The 15,391-nt window shown below is 39.6% G+C and overlaps 2 protein-coding genes across 2 annotated transcripts in view; one reads left to right on the forward strand and one right to left on the reverse strand.

The window, feature by feature from the left end:
- The window catches only part of LOC138023461 (uncharacterized oxidoreductase YjmC-like), a 16,363-nt gene that overhangs the window by 308 nt on the left and 664 nt on the right, over positions 1-15,391 (forward strand). The window contains exons 1-11 of the mRNA XM_068870462.1: positions 1-97; positions 1,277-1,389; positions 1,958-2,033; positions 2,432-2,493; positions 2,699-2,752; positions 3,412-3,510; positions 3,792-3,857; positions 10,074-10,143; positions 11,992-12,110; positions 13,351-13,446; positions 14,521-14,692. The exon at positions 1-97 is cut by the window's left edge and continues 308 nt beyond it. Coding sequence (XP_068726563.1) covers positions 1-97; positions 1,277-1,389; positions 1,958-2,033; positions 2,432-2,493; positions 2,699-2,752; positions 3,412-3,510; positions 3,792-3,857; positions 10,074-10,143; positions 11,992-12,110; positions 13,351-13,446; positions 14,521-14,692 — 1,024 coding nt within the window. The remainder of the gene's footprint in view (positions 98-1,276; positions 1,390-1,957; positions 2,034-2,431; positions 2,494-2,698; positions 2,753-3,411; positions 3,511-3,791; positions 3,858-10,073; positions 10,144-11,991; positions 12,111-13,350; positions 13,447-14,520; positions 14,693-15,391) is intronic.
- Positions 7,849-9,660, reverse strand: LOC138024737 (roundabout homolog 2-like). Its single transcript, XM_068871940.1, has 3 exons — positions 9,636-9,660; positions 9,265-9,603; positions 7,849-9,031 (listed from the first exon to the last, which is right to left on the reverse strand). The coding sequence occupies exons 1-3, from the start codon at positions 9,658-9,660 to the stop codon at positions 7,899-7,901; spliced, it is 1,497 nt and encodes a 498-aa protein (XP_068728041.1). The 3' UTR covers positions 7,849-7,898.

Consider the following 15,391-nt stretch of genomic DNA (forward strand, 5'->3'; position numbering starts at 1 on the left):
TCTGTTGGGACACCCGACCAGCACTGCCGAGCGCTGTCACAAGTCCTTGTTGCTGGAGATGTGAGGGGACATTTTAGTCACGGACTGAACAGATTAGGTGAGCGATGCTTGAAACACAACCATCGACAAACTTGACAATCAAAGCATTGAAAATGTTTAAATTGACTGCATTGGACTTGGTTCTAGAATGCGTGGCCATCAATTTAGCATTTTGTATGTTGTAGCTACTAACGCTTCGATCAGTGATTTTCATGCCAATCATTTATTAATTTTGTACCTTTTTTCACTATTACAACTGAGGTTTTTCTTGAGTTTAGTCCATATGTAAGTATTCTCTCGTCAAATTAATAGGAGCAATCAATTCAATTTTCAGTCAAACTAGTCTGACTAGTTCGTTAGTTAAAGGACCTACATACCAGCCACGCCAAGTTACTCTAAAATCCGAGGGTAAATAAACATATAGCCTGTTCCAGGCTCCCAGATAGTCGGGAAAACGAAATCAACTGCGTGTGAAAAGCCACTCATTTTTCACACGCACTTTGTTCTCTTTCCCGATTATCTGGGAGCCGGGAACAGGCTAATAAACATATGAATATGAACTATGAAGAGTGCTTTAGAAGTGCACACGTGCACACTCTCACTCAAATCGTTCTTTGCAATGTATTATTTGATTTATCTTTAAACCTATCACATACAATATGTAATGTCCATGTAAGCAATGTCCGTGTTCTTGTCGACTTTAATGAAAGCGCATTTAGCTAAAAGGGGTGTGTAAACGAGGAACAAACTTGTGGTTTTCATCCCAGTTCCAGCTATTTTCTGTTAGTAGTGTAAATGGGTCTTCATTTTTTTACTGGCAAAGTCTAAAAATCGTTTCCTTTAATCCATTCAAATCAGTTGCTTAAGCACCAGGGCCAGTTCTGTTTCCTAGCACATTGTCACAGGAGAAGCACTCAGCATTTCTTTCTTAATTGTTTAGTGGATAATATTCAGCAGTTGATGGGCACATTAAACATTGACAGGAGCTGTTAAACTAGAGGGCCTACAAAACATGCTGCCAATTGCAAATTTTCCTGATGAATCGTTTTCTGAAAAGATCTCAAGACTCAATATCTTGCTAAACCAATTTTACATGTATGCCACGTTTGCTGTACTTTTGGCACCATCTCCCTGGCATATTTCTTATCAACATAAGTAAAAGAATAATTTTAGCTTTTGTTCATTGGAATGTCAAGATTGTGCAACTCCAGCTTTTTAAAATTTTCTCACACTTTAGAAATGTATGTTCATGACATCAAGGTTGGCACTACAGCTTTGGAAGGAAAACCTGAAATTCTGAAAGAAACCATGGCAACAGCGCTTGTTGAAGGAAACAATCTTTTGGGACCGGTAAGTGTGATTGAAAGGAGCAGGAGAGAGGTACAATGTACAATGTATCATACACATTGCGAAGTATATTCCATACCTAGTACTGAACATCTACATAGATAATTCTAACCCATGGACACCTGGGGGTTCCCCATTGAGGAGTAAAATCGTCTGGCGTTAGACAGAGTAAAATACTAAGTATGGCTGGTTTAGGCATCATTAAGGGTTAAGAAGGTCTGGAAGAACTCTCACCCTGTCATTGGATCTTACAGACACTCTGAGATGCAATCTTTTAAATTTTAATAAACATCAACATTGGAGACAGAAACACCTTTTATCACCCCTTGTCCCAGAAATTGATAATGCCATGATAACAATCTTATTCTATACCCCCTCAACTCCAACTAACCTCAATTTTTACTTACCTGCCTAACATTTACACGTAGGATAGGAACCAATTTAGTTCCACCCCTCTCACTGAGGCTTAAAGCAAGATTCTCTCGATCCAACACCCAGCATCTGTGGCTTAAGAATTAAAGTTGGTTTTGGTTTAAGGTTTCTAATACTTTGTTTTGTTTTCTGGAAAAAGGTTGTGGGTAACTTTTGCAATGAGATAGCCATAGAGAAAGCTAAAGACACCGGAGTTGGATGGGTGGCGTGCCGAGGTAAATAGTAACTAAGCTGCTGCCTCAACTCTTTGCTTTTCAGACCTTTGTTAGATTTGAGTTTAATGCTGACTGTAATTTTTTGCCAATGCACAATGGGCAGTTGCATGGCTCTGTTATGTGAGCAAACACAAGGCCAATACAATCTAGCTGACACAAGGCTGACAACTAGCTGACACATGCATTTTCTCTGTGAGTAAAAACATTGATACATGTACACTGGAGGTGTATGGCATTGACTGTAAATTATTGAATTGTTAGCGATGCTAGAAATTAATTTTCTGTTTTTTCGATTGGGACATGTTGCTTGCTGTAGCAATTTGAAAATTAGGTGAAGTCATCCGTGACAGTACTAAAAATAAATTATTCTTTCTGTTTTGATTTGTTTTCTTTTTTAGGTTCAAATCACTATGGGATTGCTGGTTGGTATACCTTAAAAGCTGTGGAACAAGGATTAATTGTTAGTAAACATTCCTTGTGTCAATTACACTGGTGCAGTTCAATCATTTTTGCATTTCATTAGCATACACTCGCAGGAATTGTATTGGTTTGTAAAAGGCACTATGCTAAATTAAGAGTCTTGTCAAACTGGTTTTATTTTTCGAATATAATTATACCTCAAATTCTCATCAGTTGTTTTGAAATGCTTTGTTGTATCGAATTAGGGAATGAGTTTCACAAACACCTCCCCTCTGATAGTGCCAACAAGAGCACGCAAGGTAATAATAATAATAATAATAATAATAATAATAATAGTAATAATAATGATAATGATAATAATTATCACCTTATTCAAGTCTCAAAGATATTTAGCCAAGCACGAGTGCTGTACTAAATGGAGAGACTGCAAATCAACCGAAATTAGAACAAATCAAATCAAATGTTAGTTTTTGAGGAGAGGGGAAAACCGGAGTACCCAGGGAAAACCTCTCACATCAGACTAGAGAACCAACAAACTCAAGCCACATATGGTGTCGATTCTGGGAATCAATCCCGGGACACATTGGTTGAAGGCGGGTGCTCTCACCACTGCGCCAGCCATGCTGTAAGAAGATAGGCATGTGGCAGGCTACTGTCACTTGACTGTAGCAAGTGAATTAATACTTTGATTCTCGTCATTGTCAGAGGCAGTTGCCAAACATTCACATTTTTGCACAAAGAGTTTAAAAGTAGATTCATTGGAAGATGAGAATGTGAGAGGCATAACTGCTTGTTTAACAACACCAGGTTACTTTATCCAGGTCAAGATCAGAAATTGTTGGAAAACATTCCAATTTAGCACAAACAGTTTGCTACGACTGAACGTAAATTCATTGGAAGATAAGGATGCAACAAGCTACTGCCACATTAACTGTGTCAGATTTACTTTCATCCATAGGTTACTTTAGGTACCAATCCAATATCAGTGGCTGCTCCAGGAAAAAATGGTGACAGCTTTGTTCTTGACATGGCAACAAGTTGTGTTGCTCTTGGCAAGGTAGGTGAAATACAATTCTTATGAACCAGGAAATTCCCACCAGACATGTAACTTGTGTGTGCTTAAACCTCAAAGATCCAAATTTCAGGGTCAGTAATAGCCTGGACATTGTAGTTTTGGCTTCAGTCCTAGATTTCTGTTACGCATTACGTGAGTAGTATTGTGCGGTCAGGTGGATTTTGATCCTTGCATGGGACACACAGTTGGTAGTCTATTGTTAGCAACTTAGCATGGTGTCTTCTTTAATCTCATTGCTTTACTTACATTTCTTTTGTGTATAGATAGAAATGGCAAATAGAAAAGGAGTGGAAATGCCTCATGGATGGGGTGTTGACTCAGAAGGACAGGTAAGATGCCACTGTCTCAAGTGCTCGTACATGAGAACAGATACATGTAGCTCTCAAAAAGGTTAACTTGATGGAGTTCTTTACAGAATCATGTGGTTGTCATTGGGGTGTCTTGAAAACAAAGACCCCTAAGATGCTAAGACCCTAAGACTCGAAAACATAGAAAGTAAGCCAAAACCTTCAATTTGGCTAACCCTAGGCCTAAAAACCAACTTTAGGCCTAGGGCTAGCCAAACTGAGGGTTTTGGGTCACCGGTACTTTTTACGTTTTCGAGTCTTCGGGGTCTTAGGGGTCATTGTTCTCAAGACACCCATTTCCATTGGACCACTTTTGTCTTGCTCCATTCCAAATACACATTTTTGTGCCATTCTATTTGTTTGGAATTAATATTGGATTAGGCTTGTATGGTCATCTTAGCTGAAAATGGTGTACAGTGAAAATGGAATTTGAAAGACAGCTTTTAGCAGAAATTGCATGATTTTTCGTCTTTTAACATCCTACCAAGCCTTTCGTAGGCGTGCAGAAAGGTGGTTTTAATTAGTAAATGAAAGAACCAATCCCAGTCACGCGTTGCAATATTTGATGATCAATGGTTTAATGCACTCTTGAGAAGGGGGCAATTACTCCTTATCATCCTCACAGGGAATTTCACCGTGATACATCAATAGTTGCATTTGAAACATGAGGCGCATGACATTGTGCCAATCAGTCAATCAGTTTCTTGTAGTTAAAATGACACAATACAGACCTAGGTGACCTGACATTAGCAAAGCTATTCTAGGTGGGCCACCTTCCTAAAACAAGTAGTCTCTGTTAATAAAAGAAAATCAAAAACATTAAGTACAGCAAAAAGGAAAATAAAAATCATGAAGCTACTTGTAATTAATTACAAAACTAACATATCAAATATGGTTAACCTAAGTACTGCATAAAATAAGTGAATTTACAATCTCTGAGGGAATACCTTACATAATAAAAAATATTACCTGAACTACGTAACTAAGGGAGTAGAGGTAATTGCAAATTTCACATGAGCGTAAATCAACATTCATTCGTTTTTTCAATTGACACTTACATGTAAAAGGGGCTTTATGTTTTTAACACGAACTTCATTTGGGATACTATTCCACAATTTTAAACCTATTCTAGCGAAGGAAAGTAAGTGTTGATTAGTTCTAGAAGTTTTGACGTGGAAATTTCACGCAACTGAGAACCTTGTGAAATGATAAGGAATCTGCTCGAAACGAGTAAAAGGCATAGAATTATTAGGAGGAGCGCGACGATTATTAATATCATGCATCATAGAGGAAACTAATTGAAGATATAGCATTGTTATTGGTAGAATTCTGAAGTCAACAAACACTGAGGAACTGTGAACGTTGTTATCCGCAAACTACATTAGTAGTAGAGCACGTTCCTGTAAAATACGAACCTTGTTAAGATGAGTGTTAATTAGCAGCTTCCAGGAAGGATTGTTGTCTACGTATTAAGATTCCTAGATATTAAAAGAAAGTTTTATACGTGGGATGCCGTAGGCAGCGCGTGTCAAAGATTCGCTCGAATTCCGTTTTTTAATTTTTTTATATTTTCGTCGTTCTTACAAGTCGCCGTGTTTTTTTCTATTGTGGGATTTCATTGGCTTCAGTCCGCTTTGGAATCACGTGCAAGATCAGGGTCGATCAGGGTGGATAAAATGTGATTTCGTTGGCTTCAGTCCACCTAGGAATCACGTGCAAGATCAGGAGTAGACACTGAAGTGATGCTGATCAAGCACAATACACACGCAATGTTCATGAAAGTTCTCCAATGGAACCAGTCTGTTAACGACAGAAAGCAAGGAGATTGGACGGCAATTGCATGGATCGGTTTCATTGCTCATTTTATAAATAGGAACACTTTGGCTGCTTCAAAAGGCCGAGGTAAATACCAGTTGAGATAGTAGTATTCATGAAGGCAGCTAAGAAGTATGGGTTATTGACCAAGCGTGAGGTCAAGATGACTGGATATTGGCCAAGTTCTTTTTTTGCGTGTTTATGGACCGAGACGAAGTCGAGGTCCATAAACACGCAAAAAAAGAACGAGGCCAATATCCAGTCATCTTGACCGAACAATCTTGGTCAATAAAGGATTTATTATATGACTTAAAACACCAAAAAATGATCTTTGATCTTGCGAGACCAAGCGAGAAATCCCGAGCGGGCAGTATCGCTCCATCTTGCCCGCTCGGGTAGCCAATCAGAGCGCGCGATTTGGTTCATCTTGCCCGCTCACGGAGCTAGTCATATAATAAAGGAGGAATATTGTGGCGCACAGATTTTAGAAGATGAATTCAGTACACAAGAATAAATGCCGTATACTTTATTACTAGGTGTGGCTAAGATTTCTGATTCCACTTCGGAGCTAACGTGATCAAAAAAGAAAGATTTTGAGTAGTTAGGACCGACAAAGTAGTCCTTGACGTCAAACTTTACCCAACTCGCCAATTCAGTGGGTTTCTGACCAGCAAAAGAATACTTGGCGAGTTCTCGTTCTCTCAGTCATTGTTTCATTTGTTTCCTCTTGGAATCGCCTTGAGCAAGAAAGACGAAGTTCTTCGTGATACACTGTACTTCAGGTTTAACGTAGCATATACCGGACATATGTATTGTAATCATGATGAAATCATTATCAGTTCTAACGATTGCAGCAACCAATAACAGTGTATGTGAACTGTAAACACTGACTGGTCCTATGTAAAGGAATCCAGGTAGCCCTCGGACTTCAGATCTCAGCCCGTGGATTCCGGATCCCAAAGAGTAGATCCCGGATTTCGAGTCCAGTCGTAGATTCCGTATTCCAGTGGGTTCACGTGTTCTGCCGAAATGGATTCTGGATTTCATCGAAATCCATTGATTCTGCATTCCATACAGTGGATTCCAGATTTTAAAGCCTCACGTTTTCTGGATTCCGGATTCCGGATTACTTCACATCGGGCAAAGTGATGATACAAGTTTGAAACCACAAACACGACCATGTTCTTGTCTATTTTCAACTTCGTTCCCAGGGTCTCTCTTCTCTGCCTCCATTGTCGTTGACAATGGAGGCAGAGAAGAAAGACGCTGGGAACGAGGTTGGTCTATTTTTTCTCTCTTATCACATAAGATTTACTTCAAACTTCTTATTAAAACGAAATGAATTCCTCCATTCGTGTCTCGAAACGTCCAAGGGGTTACCGAGCTCCCAGGAGGATTTTCTGCCATAATTCATGTAATACTATATTAACTGTCTCACTGCAGTGAAAAGAGGCATTAAAGTTTTCTTTTTGCATAGGCCTTCGTCCTTGAAAAGCAATGGCCACGAAGTGTTGTGGTTGATTTCTTTAACTATGTACTGTTTTCTGCCAGTGAGATTTGTTTCACAAAACGGCACAAAAAGAGACTTTGATTACGAACTAATGAACTGGAGTTTTTTCACCGGCTTCATTTACAACTATATTGCAAACGGAGCTTGTGTTATTCACAACTGCGACGCTCAACCTCGGGAGAAGTCGTTAAGATACATGCTCTCGATTTTTAATGGACAATTACAATAACAAAAAAAAACCCTTTATGTGAACTTTGTTAATCAACTTTGGTCAACAGTCTATTATTTGAGTTGGTAACTGTGAAATGTCACTTCAATTGAATGCGTTCCTGGTAATATCATTGAAATGAAGTTTTATGTTTTGCATTGAAATACTTGGAAAATAATTTGTATATATAATTTATTTATGTTCACGTGATTAATTAAGACTGATCATTTCATATCACTGATGAAGTTCGAGGGATTGAAACGAAATCTCCGTTTGTTACAGATATTTTTCTGATTTTTGGAATTCTCTAAACATCTGGCCTCGGTTTTTCAAAAGGTGGATAACGTTATCCACTGGATAAATTACTATCCAGCGGATAAACACAAGCAAAACCAATTGAGTTATCCAGTGGATAGTGATTTATCCAGTGGATAGCGCTATCCACCCTTGGAACAACTGGGGCAAGTTTCTTATATCAACCCGTTATTTTTCACACTAGTCCATAACACCTTAATTTACCAAGTGTATGGTAGCCTTTCTCAGAGCCAGTGGCATCCCCAAACCTGAGTTGTTTGACTGGAAGGCGTGTCTTGTCTGTGAGGAGACCGCTGTCTTCACGCCATACAGGATCGTTCTTATCGCAGTTGCAACCACGACTGGGATTTGCACATGAGTTGGTCATCCCGCATGCGCACTTATTACTGACTGACGCCCCACCCCAGTACGTCATCTTAACCGAATCCCGCGACACCCACCATCCGTGAGGATTGTTATTGTTGAGCAACACTGAATCATAACATTCATACTTAATAAATTGTTCACAGTGCAAAGAGACTCTGGTGAGACTCGCCAGCTGAGACAAACTTGCTCCTGTATAATGAATGTCACGTGAATAGCTACCTTGAAGGTCATAACCATTGACGTAGGTTTTGCTTTCACTGTCGTGACTGATGACTGTCACGCCAACACTATTCTTGTATGTCATGTCGCAGTAGACTTTAAATGGTGCCAGACCTCCTGGGCCATCTGGATCAATGACGTAAGTTCCGCTTGGGATGCTGACGTACTTCCGTATATCAGAGCAGGATCTCGCATTAACAGGAGTGTTAAGTTTTACCTTAGCTTCTATTCTTGTCAGCGCATTGGTTGCTCTGCAGGTGTAAGTTCCTTGGTGAGATTTTTTAACATTTTGAAGAACCAGTGTTCCATTCAATAACATATTTGAACCAAGAAGAAGTGAACGCTCTTCATCCTTCTTCCAAGTTACAGCGGTTTTTAAGTCGCTCTCGGCCACACAGGGAAGATGGACAATCACTGGTGTTACATCTTTTGGGGGACGGACTTTGAATCGCAGACGAGAGAATATTGTGAGTTGATACACTGCTGCTATCGATCCCAGAATATTTTGCGCCTTACAAATGTATATTCCTCTATCTTTCTTTCCCACATTGTGTATTATTAAGTTTTTCTCTGTCATCTTTGTTTTTCCTACTGGCAAACTACCAACTGATGTGGACCATGTGACACTTGGCTGCGGCTGACCAGCAGTATTGCAGGGGATGGTAACATTTTGCTCCTCTTCTGCCCATATTTCTGTGGATGGTGACAGGAGCCGGGGAGCGACTGTCGAATAAGGAAGAGTAACAAATCAAGTAACTGGCCTAAAATCCTGCTTCGTGAAAAAGTTAGTTTTATACAGTAAGTGACCTTTAAAATGTTTGTCACAATCAGCGAAGTAATTTATTTCTGCGTTGCAAAGAATGGCGTCAAACAATCGAATCAATTTTGCTGAAGATTTGAAATGAATCAGAGCCCGAAAGGACAGTGACGAAACATAAATGAGAAAGGCAACTTACACTGAACAGTCAGCCTAGCGGACGCGTTAGCGCTTCCTAACAAGTTCTCTGCTCTGCAGCTGTAAACCCCTTCGTCTCCAGGTCTAACATCCCTCACAATCAGAGCGCCACTGGTTTCAATCACGTGACGTCCAGCCGGAAGTGATGAATTCAGCTTAGACCACTTGACGTTTGGTAATGGATTTCCATTTGGTGAACATTTCAAGATGGTTGTTTGACTTTCATTAATCGTAGTTTCCATCGGAGGCTGAAGCAGAGAAGGAGCTGAGATAGACTGGCCCGGATCACCTTTAGCGCCCTTTACTCCTGGCATACCGGGTGGTCCCGTTTTGCATACTTCTAAACGTCGATCGGAATTGATCCAAACTTACCACACGCAATGCTTAGCACAATCATTTGCCATATTAGCTCAAACTAAGGTATATGAGCTGATAACCAAGATTGAGTGAACCAATCAGAGCATGAGGAATTCATTAACCGAGATTGAAAATTTAATAATCATGGTTATAGGAGGAAATATTGAAATCATTGCACAGATAGTGACTTATCCACGGGAAGTCTTTGAACTCAACGAAGCCAACAGAGCTACTTCGACGATACGGCGGCCATTTTGATTTCTATTCCTTAAATATATATTATGGGATGCTCAGGGGGCAAAAATCAATAGGTATTTGCCCCCCTGGGCATCCCATAATAGCTATTGGAGCAATATAATTCAAAATGGCCGCCGTATCTTCGAAGCAGTCTATTGGAGCCTGGGCCAAGTCAGTTCCAACTTGTCTTTCTAAGGCTTTTTGTTTAACTTTCAGGAAACTCTGGACCCTGAAAAAGTACTTTCTGGAGGAGGCCAACTGCCCCTTGGTGGAGTGGAAATAACAAGTAAGATCCTTGGCCCAGTTTTCTAAAGCTGAATAACCTTATCCGATGGAGTTTGTGAATGCGGCTTAATTAGTATGCAGGGCCCGGTTGTTCCAAAGCCAATTAACTTAATCCAGGATTAGCGTAAACATTTGTTTCATGTTTTCAACTTTTTGGTGAAAATTTTTTTTGCTTAGTTTTGGTTTTGAAGATTGTCTTCTTCTAATAGTTTTGCCGAATATTAGCGTTGAACAGCATTTTGGGGGTAGAGAAATAAACTCCTTGGTTAATTTTTAATCTGGGATTAGTGTTAATCGGCTTTTGAACAATCGGGCCCAGAACACTTGACAATCTGAAAGCCAAAAACTCTCATGCTGCATATAACTTTATAAAACTTGTAATTTTATTACTCATTATTCATTGCTCGTATTTTTTCTTGTTCCTGCGGGGCTCAGAAAAATACCTCTCAACTCGCAAAATATCCGCGCGTATTATATGTTAAACCATGGAATAAATATATCATATTTTTACTCGTTTCGTGCGTTTTCTGTACAGTAACTAACACAGTTGGATAATAAGATGCATATACCTGACAACCGCATTGTTAACCCACTTTGAGAAGAATATCTGCTGGGTTAGGGACTGATCTTTAGTGATTGGGTCTCAGCACCGACTCGAAATGGTTAGCTTTCATAAATTGTTCTGGTAACAGGATATTTAAACTTAGCTCGTGTTCCATTGGGATCAACCGTTTCAACTGCAACTGGTTTCGGTTGAAGCGGTTGAGGTTTCGCAATAGAACACCTTTCCACCGGTTTTTGGTTGAAACGCGGTAATTCCTGGGAATAGTATTACCAGACTTCTCAGCGTTGACAAGTTGAGGCCCGAAAGCAACGCGGCAGGAGCCCGCGGCCGACTTTAAATGACCCGCGTAAACGACAGCGGTTGCTGCCCATGCTTTTTCAACCATTTCAAAACTAGTTTGATGCCGGTTGAAAAAGTTGATCAACCAAACCAACCAAAAGCGGTTTTTTCCCAATAGAACACGAAAAAAACCAACCAACTGAAAACGGTTGATCCTAATAGAACACAACCTTAGTGAAACTTTAGGAAGATCGTTTGCCACTTTATATACACAAAACTAAGTGTCTCACCTTATTGTGGAGTATCCATAGACCCTATGCAAAAATGGCTGCCTTTAAATTATTCTTTTGTTCATATTCAAAATTGCCCAACTAACCTCGTTTTTGAGACAAAAATTCTAAAGAATTGGTTATCCCGAACGAGGTTAGTTGGGCTATTTTGAATATGAACAAAAGAATAATTTAAAGGCAGCCATTTTTGCATAGGGTCTATTCTAGTCACCACCTATTTCTAAGCTGGTGACTAAATGACGTCATTTTCTCCTCGATCCAGATCCCTGAGAGTTTATCGGTCGGAACTGCACAATGGTGGACCGTTAAGTAAAAACGTGGAGTTAAAATAAACGTCTTCCTCTTAAAATTGCTGCAAAAAAAATTCGCCGGTTTAGCATTCATCGCTATTACTTACGCAATGTGAAGAAAATCGAGAACTGTTTTTTTTTTATCTTAGTAGCACCTAACGCAGCACAGAGAAAGCTACTTTCCATTCAAGTCGCTGCAATTATTGCTGTCTCTTTCAACCAATTGAAGGGTTTTGCTCGCTCTCTCGAGGTATCAGCAGTAGCTTATTTACTGATTAATGATGATACTCAGACGGAAGCACAAAAAATGGTCATAAAATTCAAGGCAACCAAATGGTGGCAAACCCGAAAGAACGAGGATCTTGTTAATCATTCGTAACTGATTTCGTTTAAAATGTATCCGTAGTATGGTTTTCTAATAGCAGGAGGCTTTAACGGGTATGGCTTGGCAATGATGGTAGAGGTGTTTTGTGGCATTCTAGCAGATGCGGCTTTCGGGCCCAACGTCAGGCGGTGGAAAGGTGATGAAAGAGTGGCCAATTTAGTGAGTAGGGTATTTCTTGGTATTGTTAAACGCAAAGTATATATTTATGATTTATTTCATTCACATCCTTTGTTTATCTGGTGAATGAGCCAATATGTTATCGACCAACGGCTTTGTTGGATGTTTTTTTTAAAGGGAGGTTTTCACGTGACGTCATCGCCGTCATGTTTGCGGACAAGAACAAAAGATCCCTCATTAGCTTCTTTTGTTCAGCCACCAGAAGTCGTACATTTCTCTATTGTTATTGTTGTCTCGAGAGGTTGGTTGAAAACGTCTAATTCCAGGATGCACATTCATTCATCTTATGCATTCATCTAAATTTTATTTTTTTTCTCAATGCGCGAGCGGGCGGAATTCTCCGAATCCCGCAATCTGATTGGCTCTGGGAGCGGGCAGAATCCAGCCAGCCGCCAGCCTGGGAAGAATCCTAGCTCTGGTTGCGTGAGCTTGAGTGATGAGCTAGCGTTAGGACGAAGCCTTTAAAACGTTTTTAAAAGTAAACAGTGTTGCTTTACAAATTAAACAGAATCAACCGTTCATTGCGGAATTGGCTGATATTTCTCTTTTGATAATAAACATTGCAGGCCAGCCTTAAGCAGTGGTTCCCAGCCAGCACAATTTTTTGGGGAAAAAAAACAGGTTATTCACCGGCTATGGTCGGTGCGTATAGGCAAAACTGTGCCCTTGGTCTTGAGTACGTTGGGCAGTTTTTCCCTATACGGACTGATCAAGGCCAGTGAACAGCATATATATCTTTGTTGCGGCCTATCTAACCTTTTCATATCAGTTGGGTTGGGTGCGCGATGGTTTGGCGTATTGGTCATACCAAGGTAGGCGGTGTTCGTTTGGCCTAAGGCATGAGTTTGCAACCCGCTCGCCGGCAGGCCATCGAGTTTGATGGTTGCAAAGTAGGCAACACAGTATGCTTGTCTGTCGTAGCATACTGCCGTTATTACTTGGAAGTGCCTATGTGATAATGCAAATGTGGATTCGTGAAGGCCCTATGAAGGTCAAATGTAGATTTTTCTCTTCTCGTCCCAAGATCAAACTCCCCTGTGCCTGACTTCCCTATCAGCTGATTTATTAGGTTTTGAACGATGCCACATGAATAAAGAAATAGTTTATACTAAAGCCACCATAGCCTGAAATGAACAGCATCTGCTCCAAACATTGGTTTAATGTTTTTTTTAATAGCTATTGTCCAAACTTTGATCGCCTTTTAAAATTGTCTCTTTTCTAGGGCCAGTGTTTTGTTGCCGTCAATCCTAGTGTTTTTGCTCCTGGGTTTGAAGACCGTTTGCAGGTGTTGATGGACCAATTTAGAAATTTGCAACCAGTAAGAACCATTTTGAACCAATATGAAAGGACATTATTCCATGATTTTGTACTGAACTAGATATACAAATCTGTAGAAATGGGGACAATGCAGAGAAAGGTCGCTGAAGCCTAAACAGTTCTGGAGAAGGCGACAGTTTGCTGAAGAGCATTTCACTGCATTCTCATTTTGTTTTCAAAAGCTTTTTTTAAACAATTTTAGGGTGCATTCGATTGACCCTATCCCAGAATAAGAATACGTGGAGTGATGATTTAAAACGGTATGTCTGGCGTTTTGAAGCAACAAGGATAATAAATATATGTTTAAAATATCAATTTAGCTGGTGTTTGACAATTTTAGCGTGAATCTCCGTAAAAGCGAAGGATTTCTAACTTATATATCAAGTATTCCTATTCCGGAAAACGGTCAATCGAACGCCACCTTAATCTTTCGTTTTCGGTTTGAATAACAAGCCATAACCAATCACACTGTGTAAAATTTTTGGCGCTTTAACAACTGTACCCCATGTGACATCCCTCTGCATTGCCTTGTCAGACATCACCTTTTCAGGTCCTGGACGTCTGCTCTTGAGGCCAGTGATATTGTGAAGAGTACAGTGATCTTTTTTTACCTGAAAGGTTGGGTGCACTAAGATCCAGAGGGGAAGGCTTCCACTTCGTCTTAAGATAACGCCACTCAGCTTACATTATTGACCTTAAAGTAAAATCAGTAAACAGTCTACAGTTTGAAATATATGTATACATCTGAAGTTCGGGTTATAGACAGAAGAGAGAAGTTATCCTTGCACATATCTGGACAATTTAAGCACTTGTCTCTTATAGTACGTGAAAAATTCAGGTAGCTCCAACGGGATTCAAACCTATGCACTCTGCTGCGATGCCTGTGCAATTTTCTACCAACTGAGCCATGAAGCCACTCAGTTTGGAGCAGGTCAATTTATGGGCTGTTTACAGCCCGGAAGAAATTCTTTAACATTTTGGAAAATTCGGAGTCAGTAGTACGTTATGATTTCGTTATAAGTATAGAATTTAGATTACAGTGGATTTGTAGATAAATGTTTTTGTCATTTATTAGACGGAGGGTGAAACAGCAGTGCTTGTGGCTGGCGATCCTGAGAGAATACACATGCGCAAAGTTGAAAAAGATGGTGGTATTAATTACCACGTCAATTTGATGGAAGCTATGGTATGTGCTATGACTTTTGTTCCAATTTTCTGTAACAACGTCTCTGATAATAACGATGGAAGTAATAATAATAAGAATGATGATGATAATAATGATGATGATGGTGATAATATAATAATAATAATAATAATAATAATAATAATAATAATAATAATAATAATAATAATCATAATAATACAGGGCTCGAAATTAACGAAAAAATCCAGTCGCATTTTGCGATAAGATACGAAAATTTAGTCGCAATTTCGCAAATTTTAGTCGCAAAATCGCCGCGCTGCATTGTGTTGTCAGCGGTTTAGCAAAAAGATATGAGCCCGCAATACTTGTGTGTAAAGAAACCGCTGAAAATGGCGAATGATCGAAGAAATGGAGCTGTGCACGTAACATCACAGCTAAATTACTCTACAATTACGCTATCTTCATAGAAAAGTCACAGCGAGAAACAAAATAACTTTGTCATTTCTTTATTAATTTTAGCAAAAGTAGCAGCACAGTGGCAACTGCTAACCCTTTTGTTTCGAAACAGCGAAGGTGACAACAAGTCGCAAATTTGCGACCTCTCCAGATATTTTAGTCGCAAAGGGAAAAATTTAGTCGCAAATGCGACTGTATTGGTCGCAATTTCGAGCCCTGTAATAATAATAATACATTAGAAATAGAAACAAACCAGACATGACGATCTAAACAAACCAGACATGACGATCCAAACAAACCAGACATGATGATCTTTGATAAGAAGAACAAAGTTATCATCCTAGTG

Source organism: Montipora capricornis, chromosome 11, assembly GCF_036669925.1.
Source record: "Montipora capricornis isolate CH-2021 chromosome 11, ASM3666992v2, whole genome shotgun sequence".
In the NCBI taxonomy this organism is placed as follows: domain Eukaryota; kingdom Metazoa; phylum Cnidaria; class Anthozoa; order Scleractinia; family Acroporidae; genus Montipora; species Montipora capricornis.